Below are 16,487 nucleotides of genomic sequence, written 5' to 3'. Positions count from 1 at the left end.
CTTTTTCTATGCCGATTGCCTCATTTGTTCCTCTCATCAGAAACCTATGAGTCACATTGATTGGGCTACATTTTCTTTAGCTGGTAGATTTGGAAAGGGAGACTAAAATTTTTCAAGCATCATTTTGCTTAGAGGCAATTTAACTTAAAAAGAAACCCCAAACAACTAACAACTGAGTAACAACTATTGGCTAGTACTATTTGGCAAAAAAGAGACAAAAGTAAACCAGACAAGCTTCTCAAAGAACTCACAATACAGTCACAGGGATATATAAACAAACTATTTAAATATACTATATTTATACATGAGAACATGAGATCAACTGGAGAGAAGAACCACAAAAGAAATGATACTAAAAGATAAATAGGGTTTCATGCAATGAAATAGAGGAAAGACATTCTAGAAAGAAACAGCATGTTCCCAGCATAAAAAGAAAAGTGTACATAACTCTCAAGAAATAAACTAGAAATAGTTAATAGTTAACTCTCAAGAAATAAACTTTCTCAAGAAATAAGCTAGACTGGTGAAATCAGGAGTATGGGGAACATTTTAAGAAGTGGGTGGGATATGAGAGGGGCTTACTTCCTAGTTGCTAAGTAAGGAGTTTATACATACCTCTCTAGACACTGAGCAGCCAAGGAAGATTTTAAGAAACAAAGTCGTATTTGATTTTGGAAATATCATTCTGATGGCAGTGTGGAGAATGGATTAAAAGGAGATAGATTCTGAAAGCAAGAGGAACAGTTAGGAGACTACTGGAGTAGTTGTCCCACAGAGAGATTAGGCATATGTAGACAAGATAAAGATATGTATAGTTTACAATGACCTAGCAATATACCACTTCTAGGCATATGTACAGCTTTCCAATCAACATGCTGCAAAATATTTGATGGCAGGTAAAAATTTAAGGTGTGAGGGCAGACATAAATAAAGCAGTGAACAGAATGGGGAGACCAGATATTATGCCCATATGTTATCAACTGATTTTTGACAAAACACCAAGACAATTCAATGGAGAAAGGCAAATTTTTTAACAGATAAAGCTGGACTGACTAGATATACAGAAAACAATGAATCTCAAACTTTGCCTCATACTGTACACAAAAATTAATATGAGTGGGATCACAGACATAAACCTAAAAGCCAAACCAATAAAGCTTCTGGAAGAGAACATAAAATAATATCTCTGTGACTTTAGGATAGGCAAAGATTTCTTATGATAAAAAAGCACTAACTTTTATAGTACTAGAAAAAAAATTGATAAACTGGACTTAAACAAAATTAAAAATTTTTGATCTTCAAAAGACACTGTTAAGAAAATGAAAAGGCAACCCACAGACTGAGAGAAAATTCTTACATATCATGTTTCTGATCAAAAATCTGTATCAGAAACACACATATACATACACACATTCCTTCTGTAAACTGAAAATAAAAACATAAACAACCCAATTTTAAAAATTAATAAGACTCAGATAAGGGTGTTGGTTATATTACCAAGACTCACTGAATTATACATTTAAGATGTTTATTTCACCATAAATTAATTTTACCTCACATTAATAAGTACATGGAAAAGTCAAATTTAAAAAAACAATTCCCAGATTTACAGAGGTTGAAACTGTATTTGTCTGGTAATTATTATTTTAGAGTAGGAGTCAGCAAACTTTTTTTATAAAAAGACAGACAGTAAATATTTTAGGCTTTGCAGGCCATATGGTCTCTGCTGCAACTATTCAACTCTGTCACTGTAATATGAAAGCATCCATAGACATGATGTTTACAAACGGGCATGGGTGTGTTCGAGTAAAACTATTTACCAAAATAGGTGGTGAGCTAAGTTTGGCTGAGGACTACAGTTTGCCTGCCCCTTTTTTAGAGCATAAGATTTTATTTGTAACACACTCCCACAGAGATCTCTGTAGCTTTACCATATTCCACCACCTCCCAGATAATAAGGCCAGTAAAAGTATCTTTTAACATACGGTAAGATGTGAAAACCTTTGATAAGCACTGCCCTAGAGAAATACATATGCACAAGGAGACATGCACAAAGATATTCATTAATCATTGTTTATAGTGGGAAAAACCTGAAATAATTTAAATGCCCATCAATGAGGACAATTTGTGAATATACAAATCATGACACATACATACAATAAAATACAGTGGGAATGAACTAAATGTTCACTTATTAACACATGTATAATATAAGTGGGTATGTTTAAGATGGTGACTCATGACAAGCCATAAAGTAACCTTTTTTTAAAATTCCAGTATAGTTAACGTACAGCATTTTATTAGTTTCAGGTGTATAATATAGTAATTCAACACTTGCATACATCACCCACTGCTCGTGACAAGTGCACTCCTTAATCCCCATCACTTATTTCACCCATTCCCCACCCACCTCCCTTCTGACAACCATCAGTTTGTTCTATATAGTTAAAAGACTGTTTTTCGGTTTGTGTATGTCTCTCTCTCTCTCTCTCTCTCTCTCTCTCTCTCTCTTTTTCCTTTGCTTATTTGTTTTCTTTCTTAAATATCACGTATGAATGAAATCATACAGTATTTGTCTTTCTCTGACTGACTTATTTGGCTTTCGGTATTATACTGTCTAGCTCCATCCATGTTGTTGCAAATAGCAAGATTTCATTCTTTTCATGGGTGAATAATACTCCACTTGTGTATACATGCACAAGGAGACATGCACAAAGATATCGGATATCCATTAATCATTGTTTATAATGGGAAAAACTTGAAATAATACACATACACACACATACACATACACATACACATACACACACACACACACATCTTCTGTATGCATTCATCTATCACGGGCATGTGGGCTGCTTCCATAATTTGGCTATTATAAATAATGCTGCAGTAAACACAGGGGTGCACATATCCCTTTGAATTAGTGTTTTTGTATTTATTGGATAAATACCCTGGAGTGTGATTACTGGATAGTGGGTAGTTCTATTTTTAACTTTTTGAGGAACTTCCATGCTGATTTCCACAGTGGCTGTGCCAGTTTGCATTCCCACCAACAGTGCAAGAGGGTTCCTTTTTCTCCAATTCCTTGCTAAGAATTCTTGTTGTTCCTACCATAAGATAATCCTTCCTCTGAAACAGAAATACCACATTACTTTTAAAATGTAGAAATCATACTCTTCAAAGGCTATCTTATCCTCTAAACTCAATCCAGGTACTAATGGCTAGACATTTCCAAAAGATGCACATGGAATGCTCTATAGATTCTAACATCTCAATCTGGGTGGACCCATGGTTCATATTGGACATAATCTTAAAAGGGGGGACACAGAGTACAATGTCTACTTTTGCCAATCCCAATATTGGATATTCTGAATTGCATGGATTAAGACTGGCCAGAGGTAGAAGCAGAAGCAGCTATGAAATCAGCCAATTCCCGAATTCCATTTGTCCCACTATCCAGTTTCAGTGGATATAGCAAGGTGGGCAGTGGCAACAGAAAAAGGAAAATACTGGTAATGAACCCTTTTATCAACAGCTTTTTTCATCATGCCTCAAAATCCCACTGGAGTGTTTTAGGGTAGTCCATTCCTAGCCACAGTCTAGACATATAATAAAAATAACTTCAAATAAGGTATTTAATATCCCGAAACTAGAGAGCATAGGAACATGCTACAGTACTTCAATACAATGTTTTGGGTTCGTAACCTAAACATAATCTCTGCTGGTCTGGCACATCTAGTTCCATCTAGTCAACAGACAGACAGGAAAGGTACCAGAGGGATGGTCAGTCCAAGACCCTTATTTTTATGTATTTCCAATAATCAGATCCTTATGATTTGCTCAATTCCATTGCCATTGTTTTGAAAAACCTTCTTCACCAAAGTCTACCTCCACTTTTAGGCAAGTTACCTGAAAATTAACACCTTGGGTATGTTCAGATTCTTAAGCATTAATTTTGACACAGCTCCCACACAATAGAAGCTTTACAGAAATCTTCTTTCTCTTAGTATTACCTAAATATTAGAGCTCCAAGACAGTATGTTTTATTCCAAGTCCCCTTCTTGCCTCCCCAAATCATCATCCTATCAGCTTACACAGCTAAAGAACTGAAGACTAACTGCTTTGTCAGGACGGTTTTCTAATTGGGGTCAGTGCTCTAGCTAAAAAGGAGATTTAGTCCCCCAAATTAAGGGGAATTGGTCAGGTTTCCTTGACAGGATATTGCTGGTGCTCAATCAGTTTAGACATTGGGATTTTACTGGAGAATCTCAGTAAAATCCGAGTAGGGAATGGTCCTCATGTGGGCTGGGGAACTAAACCTGGATTCCCATGGAGGATGAGCAAAGGGGATGGTTATCTTTCCTTTGTCTCTCTATCATAATTTACCTCTTCTGTTTTCACTTACATTTCTGAATGAGCTTCACAAGAAGCCACTGAGTACTTTTTTTTTTTTTAAGAGAGAGAGAGAGTACACACGAGAGGGGAAGAGTGGCAGAGGAAGAGGGAGAGGGAGAAAGAGACAGAGACAGAGACAGAGACAGGGAGGAAGGGAGGAAGGGAGGAAGAGAGGGAGAGGGAGAGGGAGAGGGAGAGGGAGAGGGAGAGGGAGAGGGAGAAGGAGAGGGAGAGGGCGAGGGAGAGGGAAGGAGAGAGAGAGAGAGAGAAAGAATCCTAAGCAGATCCCACGCTAAGTGTGCAGCCCGACACAGGGCTTGATCCCACAACCCTAGGATCATGTCCTGAGCTGAAATCAAGAGTCAGATGTCAACTGACTCAGCCACCCAGGTGTTCTGCATTGAGTACTTTTAAGTTTCATTAATTTGGTTGTTAAAAGTTTCTCAAAAGAAGCCCTTGCTAAAATCCCATGACCGAATTATGTTATTTTATTATTTTGCTCTGTTCCCATAAAGCTAAAGTACTAATAAAAACACACATGGTGGTTTAAACTATATATAAAGCACTGTCAAATACATTACCACTTTGAATCCTCATAATTCCATAAGGTACATTGAACAGATATTAAGAAAGGTTGTGGGACACTAAAGTCACACGGTTAGTAACTCCTGATTCCCAATCGATAACACTGACCTGCCCTTAAAGACTATGCCTTTCCTTATTCTTTAAAGGCTTAAATTATGCTCCCAGTGATGCCTTTAATTCCTTTGGCCAGAAACAATTTCTCTATCCTCTGATGACCTACAGAACTTTGTATAGCCCTTATGACACTTAGCATATCCTACCTCTGTTACATTTACAGATCTATATGTCTTAGCATACTCAATACACATTCTTGAAGGGCAGGACTGGGTCTTATTTATCTTTATATCTCCTACAGCATCTAGAAACACTCAACGGTTCACTTGATGTCTAGTGTACCACCTTATTTACGTGGGTGATCCATGGTCAGAAACTTCATTATAAAAATATTATAAATATAAACATATATTTATACCTAATTATATTTATACCTAAATAAATATGCAGTATTTGTGTAACAGTTGTACTTTAAAAAATGTAAGACGGATGTATGATTTTTAATCAAGAATTATAATAATCCTAATTATAATATTATGTCTTTTGGGAAAATCATTTTGACTTATAGCATTACTATCTGCAATTTCTTGCTTCTAGGGAATATAATCTGCATTGTTTAAAGGCTACTTATATTAGTAGATTAAACTTTAAGTGAATGAAAAGGAGTATCTCTTTTGGAAAAGGTAGGGAACTCAGATCTAATCCTTTTCAATACTGTCAGGAATATTTTTATTCCTTGCTTTCTGGGAAGCTAAACAGGAGGAAAAATACTGATCTCTAAAGTATCAGCTAGGGATGTTTATAATTCTGTAATCTGCTTCTGACCTTCTGCTAAAGATAAGGAAAATGTGTGAGAAGGAAAGTCCATTATTTAAATTACATATGCATAAAATACATTTTATAGTGTTACCTAATGTATAAACTTCTACTGAGCCTTCTTACTCAGCAACATCCTTTTGGAGGGAAGAAAAAGGATATACATCATTGCACTAAAGATCAGGGACTATTATCTTTTCCTATTCCATGGATTACCATATTATTTATACAAACATGAGGAAGAAAGATAAGAAATTCTAGATTTATATCATACACAGAACTCTTGCATATAAAACTAACCAAAAAGAGCTAGGAGGCATTCTTAACTTTCTTTAGCATTTCAACAGTTATCTTATTTGCAGAACCATTCTAAACTTGAATGTGATCTACATGTTTTAAACACATAGAACGCTTATCCAAATGCTACTAAAAGACTTCATTCTTCCTTTTATATACTTTGCTGTGTGGATCCAAAGCCAAATGTGACAGAGCCTCAAAGACTTACATAGGTGTGCCTCGGAAAAACAGAAAAATCCAAACATTTGAAAGAGGAAGGAAGGAAGGGAGGGCGGAAGGAAGGAAGGAATGAAAAACAAGTGATGAATCAGGGGACTACTAGATCATATTAGGAGAAAGATTCTTTCCTTTAGGAAAGGATTTCCTTTGGGAATCCTTTAAAAAGCTCCACTAAAATGTTTAAAACATCACTTGCTTTATAATAATTCAATTTATAGCAAATCTTGAAGAAACACACTTGTAACATAAAGGTGTATCAGTATTTACAAAAACACTGATAATTTCTGAGTCAGGTATCATGGCCACGTGGCCCAGACATCCCATAGGAAATAAGAGCACCTGGATTCTATTTCTAGTTCTAGCAACCTTGGATACGTTCTAACTAGACTTAAGGGATTTTCAAAAACTTTGCCAATGAAACTGTTTCCACTCCACAATGACTCTGATGCTAATTATGTATTGCTACTTCTAAATCATACCGCTTTTTATCTGTGAACTCATTCTGCCAGAACCTTGTCTAAAAAGGCCAGAATATATTGCTAAAAAGATTCATTCTTAGTGATAAACCATTTTTTAAAAAAACAAAATCTACGATTTGGCAAAAGTGCTTCACACAGCTTGCAGGGTAACAGATTTGGACCAGGATGCAGGAGAGGTGGGTTTGATTTGTTTCTTTTGTTGCATTTACTGTGCTCCGATAAAGTGCTTGGCATTGTGTAAATAACCCAGAACATCTAAGCCCTACCGCCCTCTGGAGTCTCCCTGTAAAGATAAAATAAGCTAAAAATTCAAATAGAATTTGAATGGTGCTTCTTAAAGTTTTCCACCAAAATGCTCCCGATAGCAGAGGAGAGTAAACTTAGATACTATTAAGAATATGAAGCCTGGCCTAAACCAATGGGCTAAAGTTTGATGTTTCATCAAATTTTTCATTTCACTCCATTACATATCCTGTTTGTTTTATTATCTGAAAATAATTTAACTTATATGCCAGCAAATAAAATTGTATCAATTTTCAGGAAAATGTACCACGTTTATCCTGGCAGTTTATAAATTTCTGACTCACTTTCCCCAGGTTTACATGTAACTCAATTTGAGAAGCACTTGTAGGATAAACTTGGAAATAAACATCTACGTGGGCTCACCCTGGGCAAGGCTGTTGTGTGGATAAAGCTTCAGCTCTCTAATCCTGTATTTCTGTATTTCATAACTATAAATGATATATCAAAGACTTCTTTTTCTGCCCTTAAGTGGGAAGCTGAAGATAAAGGAAATGTCACAGTGAAAAGGAGTTTGAGTTCTACTGAGACATACATATAATCTAACTGGTATTTTACATTGCTGAAACAAAGATCTTTCTTTCTTTTATGAACCATGAATAGCAAAAAAAAAAAAAAAAAAAAAAAAAAAAAGTCATACAGTTGAAACTAAAGTCCTGATGTACCTGCAATGATACTAGTTTAGGTCAGGTAATTCTCAGAGGAGTCGGATGCAGGGCAGAGAGACCCATCAGAATCTTGAAGCCTGGACAGCTAGCTTTTCAACTATGTATGGCACCAACTCACTCTCCAAGCCATTCTCCCTGTACCACCATCTCTTAGCCCCAAACTCAACCAGTTTAAAAGCCACTAACTACTGTTAGCCACTGTTATAGGTGGGAGTAAATCTTCTATCTGAGGTGTATTGGTATAGAAAAAATACTGAGATGAGGATAAGGTAGCTTCGGGGGAGAATCTTTGGTCCAGAATTTTATTATGATAAATAGTGGGTTTACTAAGCACAGAGATATTTTAATGTCTAGATGTTATTCTCAGAAGTTCTTTCTCCTCTCTCAATCTCTTTCAATTTTTTCACTTAATTCTACAATTTTAAAAAGGAAAAAACTATATGAAGCTCCTATAAAGGCTTAATTTTCATCTTACAGTAAAAAGATAACTTTCCTGTTGTTGCAAGTTATAATCTAACAATATATTCCATTATCATGTTTGTATTTTAAAATCTGGGGACCAAACATACACAATGAAAATAAACTGTATATGAAAATCATCTTAATACCTGTTATGGTTTTATCATTTTCCCTTGTGATAACAGCCTATAAAAGTTGATAGGGAGGTAGGTATTGAGTATCATGAGCTTTTTATAGAGCTAAACTGAAGTTCAGAAGCTACAATTAATTGCCGACGTTCAGAAAGCTAAAAATAACAGAAGTGAGATCTGATATGGTCAAACCCACAGTCCAGGATCTTTTCCTCTTCATCACATTACCTAATCAGAGAAATCAAAATGTTTTTTGCAGCATAAGGGATCTAAAATATTATTTTCACTTATTTGGAGTTTCTATTAATCAATCATCAAAGGTTGAAAATATTACTGTAAAAATGCCACACAGAAGCACATCCATAGTCTATCTTAATAGGTATATTATGCTTATGGACTCTTAACCACTTCATTATTTTATCAGTGTCAACATGAGATTAGCTGTTATTAAGGATACCCTGGCTGGACCATTTAGATAATTCTAATAGACATCTTAGTATTTTTATAAAAGTTAAAAATATTAGTTTCACAGGAAAATTTGAAGTATAATTTAATTTGTGCTTTGCTTGCTAAAGATTTTCCTTTTGATATAATGAGAGATATTTGCTTAAAGACTTTAGTGGTAGAACTACCATGTTGATCCAGCAATCCCACTTCTGGGTATGTATCTGAAGGAAATGAAATCACTGCCACAAAGAGATACATGCACCCTCATGTTCACTGCAGCATTATTCACAAAAGCCAAAACACAGAAACAACCTACATGTCCACCAATGGATGAATGGATAAAGAAAATACACACACATACACGAATATTATTCAGCCATGAGAAAGAAGGAAATACCAGCATTTGTGATAACATGAATGGGCCTTGAGGACATTATGCTAAGCGACAATAAGTCAGAGAGAGACAAACACTGTATGATCTCATTTGTATGTGGAATCTAAACAAACTGAACTCACAGAAACAGAGAACAGACAGGTATTTGCCAGAGGTGGGGAAGGGTAGGGATGGAGGGAAAGTGTGAAGGAGGTCAAACTTCCAATTAAAAGATAAATTAGTTCTGGGGATATAATGTACACCATGGTGACTATAGTTAACAATACTATACTGTATATTTGAGAGTGGCTAAAAGAATAAATCTTAAAAGTCCTTATCACAAGAAAAAAAATGTAAGTGAAGTGATGGATATTAACTAAATTTACTGTATTAACTATATTTTATATCAAATATACTTATATCAAATTATAGGTTGTATACCTTACACTAATATGATATTATGAGTTATATCTCAATAAAACTGGAAAAATAATTTGATCAACAAACCTAGAAGACTGAATTACCCTTCTATTCTTTGCATATAAAATGATAATGCAAAATCGTTATCATATAGAAATTATCCTATTTTTAAATGCAGGGAAAATAGCATTATAGAAGTGTTTTAGATAGTTAATTAATCAAAATATTATGTTGGTTTTTTCTGAGTTTTATGAGTTTGTAGTGTTTGTCAGCTTTAAAAATTTTACCAAGTGTAAACCCTAAAAAATATTAAAAATGAAACCATAATTTTTTAATTAAAAAAGGAGCCAAGAAAACGAGAAAGAATGAAATATGGTCTTTTGTAGCGACGTGGATGGAACTGGAGAGTGTGATGCTAAGTGAAATAAGTCATACAGAGAAAAGACAGATACCATATGTTTTCACTCTTATGTGGATCCTGAGAAACTTGACAGAAGACCATGGGGGAGGGGAAGGAAAAAAAAAAAGTTAGAGAGGGAGGGAGCCAAACCGTAAGAGACTCTTAAAAACTGAGAACAAACTGAGGGTTGATGGGGGGTGGGAGGGAGGGGAGGGTGGGTGATGGGTATTGAGGAGGGCACCTGTTGGGATGAGCACTGGGTGTTGTATGGAAACCAATTAGACAATAAATTTCATATTAAAAACAAATAAATAAAAATAAAAATTGTACCTAAAAAAACAAAAAAACCAAAACTTTAGTCTCTCAATCATCAAACTCTATGATGAACTACTTCTAGTTCTCCCGCTGACTCCATGCTCTCTCACCTCTTTTCATATGTTGTGCCCACTAACAGAAAATTCTTCTACCACATCTCTACCTGGCTGACTCATACTCATACTTTGGGCCTGAGCCTAAAAGTCACTTCCTCCAGGGGTGCCTGGATGGCTCAGTAGGTCTGACTTCAACTCAGGTCATGACCTGTGGTTTGTGACTTTGAGTCCCACATCAGGCTCTCTCTACTGTCAGCACAGAGCCCACTTTGGATCCTCTGTCCACCTCTCTCTGCTCCCCCCAACCCCAACTTGTACTCGCTCTCTCAAAAATGTATAAACATACATACATACATAAATAAATAAATAAATAAATAAATAAATAAATAAATAAAATTCTTCTTCCAGAAGAATCCCAAATATGTGTTAGGTAAGTGCTTCAGAGTCCTATCAACTTACCTGTATCATAACATATTTTAAGGGTCCATTCAGCTGCCTGCCTTTCCCCCTAGGCTGCCCCTGACAGGGCAGGGACTATGTGTGTCTTCTTCACACAGTCCAGCATGGTGCCTGGCACACAGCAGGTGCTTTTCCTAAATTACTTTTATTTTATGATTGCCTTCATATACGAATGACAAATAAAACTCTTTAAACAAAACCTTTTTGAAATGAGGTATGGAGAGAAGGTAACCACCCAGTTTAGATAACTATATATTGCAAATGACAATATACCTGAAGATGTACTTAAATCAGGCATCTCTAGGGCATTAAATTTTACCATATTTAGAAACTTTTTTGTTTACTAGTCATTATTTTCATTTAAAAGAAAATTTTCTAATTCGATTTACCAAATTAAGTCAGTTCAACTTATTACATATTTATTAAGACAGTGGGAAAAGACAAGAGAAAGAAATATAAAACAGCCAAAGTGTTTTAACTACTAATCTGAATAAATGTTTAATTTTTAGAATGGAAAAACCAGTAGAGAACTAAGTTTAAATGGTTGAGGTTCTTTGTTGCTAAATATCTATTCAAGAGTATTTATATCAACTGGATAAGCATTTTAGAAGCTGGTCATCATAATAGCCTAAAATAGTGAATATATATTAAAAAAAATCAGTAATTGTTGAAAGATACTTCAAACCATTAGACACCAAGATTCCATTCTCAATTATCATAAGGAATCTATTTAGAAGAGTCATGCAGTCGGTTCAGGTTTAGGAAATATCTTGTGATACAGAAAAATAAACTGACCCTTTTATCAGCAACTTTAGAATAGACACAACATCCATAGGTGATGGGAAAGATCATTATTATTATTTTTAACTGGAAGCATAATTTTGAATATTTTGCTTCACTTAGCCAAATCACTATAAAGAATATGGTTTCATAAATAATGAAGGGAAAAAAAAACAATTCAACCTACAATAAGGTATGATTTAGCTATTGAAATGATCAGATGTGCATACTAATTTCTGTACTGGTGACAGATTTCAATAGAAACAACTAAATTCCACCTGCAGGCACATCATGTCAAGTGTGTATAAACAATAATAATTTCATGGCAATGGTGCCTGGGGAAATATCCCAAGATTCTTTATACAAGTCACTACAATAACAGATGTAGTAGTTGATTTATGGCTAACTAAAGAACTAAAGTTAAAGAGCTTATTAAAATTCATTCTGTTTCCTCTAATTCTAAAAACAGGTTAGTTTTTCCAAAAGGTACATATACAGATAATGTATATAAACAGAAACAGAAGTGGATGGCTACCACAGCTTTCATAAAAATAAAATATTCTAAGCCCAAACATAAATCTCTTCCTTCTTTTAGATACAAGATTAGCATCTAAATTATTTTAGCTACAATGAGTTCTGCAGGCATATTGAAAATAATCACTAGTTTAATTAATTAAAGGTGTCCAACAGGCACAGTTTAATTTGCGAGCAGAAAGAAAAATATATGATTTTATACAATACCTGTAGTGATAAAGGAAAGACCTATTAATTAAAATTATAATTCTGTGCTACCATGATAAAATGACTTCTTTAAAATCAGGGACTGCAAATGATTGAGAAGAAAATACCACTGATAACTCTTAAGTACTGGAAATTATATAGAAGGTTTGGAAAAAGTTACAGGATACCGGGTAGTAAATAAAATCGGTAATTTTATTTCGTTCCTTGGCATTCAGCACAGTCTCTGTGCCTGTCATTGTTCCAATGGGTAAGGTGTTTGGCCAGAGTTTACTGGGAAGGTGTAGACTGAGGGCAGGTGGAAGTCAATGTGCCAACCGTAGTTCTGTCATTTATAAGCTGCATGATAAATCAACCACCTGGTATCTACTAGGCCTTAGAATCACATAAATTAAAGAAGAATGATTTCTAGAACCTGGTTAACTATAACTTTAAGCAATTATGCATGTTTCAAATTCAAGCCTCTTTAACCTTCACATCTTGTAGTTGCTACTACAGCCTACAAAATGCATGAGAAAGGATTAAATCAAATAACTAGTTGTAGCTTCTAGGCAAGGCCAAGCTATACATTAAATTTGGTAAGACGAGTGAGGCCAACTTTTTCTTTCCTATTAACTGACTACCATCCCCAAAGTTGCCTCTCCCTAGAAACAGTTAAACACAAGAACCTTGCCCTACTCTGGCTCTGTACTTTCACAAAGAGGCTTGATATTAAACTAAGTTCCCAAAATGAAAAAGTTAGCCACAATGAGTCTGACAGAACCGCTTTTCCTATATATTCCTAACCTTGATTATCTAATCTGTTTGCACTAGCTGTGAACTACAGACCAGATCAATGGAAGATGTAACCTCAAAATTAAAGATCAGCTAAGGTTCTAGATTAAGAGGTTCACTTTAAAACTTGGTGTTACAAAGAAAAAGTATGTTGATACATATAATAAGGCTCTAAATCATCCTAAGAAAGACAAAACTCACACCACAAAATAATGCTTTAAATTCATATAGAACCTTTTATATAGCAACTTAAAGCATTTTATAAAAATTACCCAATGAATTTCCCTGCACTTCTGTGAAGAGTCAGGTTATCTGATATTTTCCAACAGAGGTAAAAAGAAACAAAGGAACTAAAGTCACTCACTTTGCCAACGACAAAGCTTCTTATTCTACATCTAGTGTTTTAAACTTGTGAAAAAAGATGCTCAGCTTCATGAGAAATTATATTAACAGAGATGCCTCAGCCTTTTGAAAAAATGTTGACTTCCCACAAGATGAAACTGCAGAGACCGTGTATTGTCTTCCTAGCATTTCACCTACTCACTTAGTTCAGTATCTGCCACACTGTAGGTACTCAACTGTATATTTATCCAATGAATAAAGGCTATTAATGATAGCTAATAATTACTAGAGTTCATCTATCAAGTATTATGGTTAAGTGCATTACATACATTATTTTGCTTACTCCTACCAACAGCTCAAAGAGGTAAGTAAATTATTACCTCTCACAGTACTGATGAGAGAACTAAGTCTAGTAACTTGCCCAAGATTACAAACTGATAAAGCAAGGATTTTAACAAAAGGTAGCCCAATTTTAGACCTTGTTTAAAAATCATCATTGCAGAAAGAATAGTAGATTAGCAGTGAGAAACTCTATATTCTACTTCTACTAAATTCTTAGAGATAAAGAAAAATTTCTTGATGATCTTTATACCTCTTATAATGTCTAGCATAGTACCTTACATTAACTGTTTCTTGAATAAAATGAAAATTACATAAGCAAATTAGGTTTCATTGTCCTCTACTGTAAAATGGATAAAAAGGTACCTGCATGGTCTGTCTCAGTGGTTCTCAAAGTGTGATCCCTGGACCCGCAAACTCTGTTTGAAATACAAATTCTCAGCACCCCCAGACCTACTTAATAAGAAGACAGTGTCTTAACAAGTCTTCCAGGTGATTCTCATGCATGCGGAAGATTTTCATGTATCAATCTACCTTATTACATGAGCATCAAATTAGATAATTACGTGTATCAATTAAGTTCAGTAATGTGAAAGTACTCTAAAAAGTGAAAGGTGTATCATCATTAAAAGAGTAAATTTCATTCCTTAAAAAAAACTTAGTGGTTTTGCTAAGTCCAGATAAAAATGAACATCAGAAATTAAACAGGTCATAAAGCACTTTTTAAATAAAATATCATTCTAGACTTTACCTTAGTTATGTTGAGCAGTCATGGATCCAGAGAAAAAGATGACCACAAGCCATAAAGCTGTGCCTAGAAATCTGATAATTTGGAACATGGCAGTTCAACCCAGAGATGTGAAATACTGCACAGGCTTCTTACCTGACCAGTGTCCAGTGGAGGTGCCAGATCTGTCTGTGCAGGTCTCACTCACAGGTCTAAACACAGTTTCCCATCCACCAGTAGCATAGCGCCAATTCTGAGATTCCAAGATGAGTGTTCGCTGAGTGCCATATGCAATCATGAAGCAGTAGACCACATGATGGAGTTGACAGCCATAGCCACAGCCTTTGTTGATATTACATACTAGCTTCTTGGCTTTGCTGCAGTCCTTGGGATTCTATCAGGGAGAAAGACAAAGATGCAGGGAAAAGGCAAAGGTGAAGAGAGGTCATCTTCTCTTCATAAGAGACAAGTGTCAAAAATCATATATAAGCCAAGACTGACCCAGTGTATCTTACTAAGCAAAGAATCTAGCTTTAAGGATTAAATTTCAAAGCATCCGCTGAATGTTTATTTTAGAGAGATGGCAGGGAAAAAAGAACAGTTGCTTAAGAAACATCGCTAAACAGATATGAAATTACGCAGCTACATTAAAAAAGTAATCTTTCACTCCTCCATCACTCAGAACATGCAAGTGTGATCATCTCCAAATTCAAAGTTGCATACATTGATGAGCTCATTATGAAAGAAGTAAAATAACTTATTTATGCCAGCTGTACTTCAGCACACTGAGCTTACCTTCCCACGTGAAACTTAAATCATTTTAAATGAAAAACTATAATTTACCTATTAATTCCACTTATCTCCAGAGTTCTAGATATCACAAACAAAATGTACTTTTTCATTATGGAAGTGAAACCAATGAATAAAAAAAAAATATGAGTTCAACAATTATAAAATATCAGTTACAAAACTTGTTTTTTTTAAACTAATGATGATAGCTACTAGTAATTTTCACAATAAAATGTAGAATATGTTCTACATTGGCTGTCTTGAGGCTGTGTTATAGTAGCTTTTTAATCTCTGAAGTATAATTAACATACAGTGTAATGTTAGTTTCAGGTGTACAACATAATGATTTAACAATTCTTTACTCAGTGCTCATAAGTGTAGTCACCATCTGTCACCAAACAACGTTATTATAGTATTATTGACTATATTCCCTATGTGTACTGTTCATCTCTGTGACTATTTTAGAAATGGAAGTTTGTACCTCTTAATCCCCTTTATCTATTTCACCCATATGCCCACCCATTGTTATGCCAATTTTTAATCAGGAGGTCCTTTTTTCTATGTCTATACCTTGCTATAAGATGAACAGTAAGTAGTTAAAACACTTAATATTATCTAACAGTGGGTGCAATAGGGTTAGTTAATGAGAGACATCTTTTTTATTATAAAGCTTCAACTCTGCTGTAATTCGTATGGGCTACTGTTAAATATCCCGAGGCATCTTAGTTCTTCAAATAAAATTTTGTTTTGACAAGGACTTTAACCAAGAAGTTTAAAGCTGTTCTGTCTGCAAGAAGTTTAAGTTGTTCTGTCTATGAGGTAAGAGTATGGATGGGTGCCTTGAGGAACAGCAACTTTTCTCCCACAAAGAGGCAAAGTAACCAGTTCTCAATTTATGTGAGCCTTGAAAAAAGGCAGTCGCCAAACCACAAGTCTACAGCTGTTTTCCAAGGATATCATCTGTTCTGTCAAGCAGAGCCCTAGAAACAAAAGCTAGGAAGGTGAAGGTATAAAATGACTCTGAAGGAAAAGCTGAGAAGGGAAAATGCAGCACAGTTACTTTCAGAAGAGGTATCTTTTACATTCAAATGTGCCACTGAGGCTGATCTTTTTAGATCAAAA

The 16,487-nt window shown here is 35.0% G+C and overlaps 1 protein-coding gene across 16 annotated transcripts in view; it reads right to left on the bottom strand.

The window, feature by feature from the left end:
• The window catches only part of FUT8 (fucosyltransferase 8), a 310,512-nt gene that overhangs the window by 44,974 nt on the left and 249,051 nt on the right, over positions 1–16,487 (bottom strand). For all 16 annotated transcript variants that reach the window (XM_047862655.1, XM_047862657.1, XM_047862658.1 and 13 more), the window contains one exon: positions 14,733–14,970. In XM_047862655.1, coding sequence (XP_047718611.1) covers positions 14,733–14,970 — 238 coding nt within the window. The remainder of the gene's footprint in view (positions 1–14,732; positions 14,971–16,487) is intronic.

The sequence above is a fragment of the Prionailurus viverrinus genome, chromosome B3 (assembly GCF_022837055.1).
Source record: "Prionailurus viverrinus isolate Anna chromosome B3, UM_Priviv_1.0, whole genome shotgun sequence".
NCBI lineage: Eukaryota > Metazoa > Chordata > Mammalia > Carnivora > Felidae > Prionailurus > Prionailurus viverrinus.
This window is presented reverse-complemented; position numbering and strand designations above follow the sequence as displayed.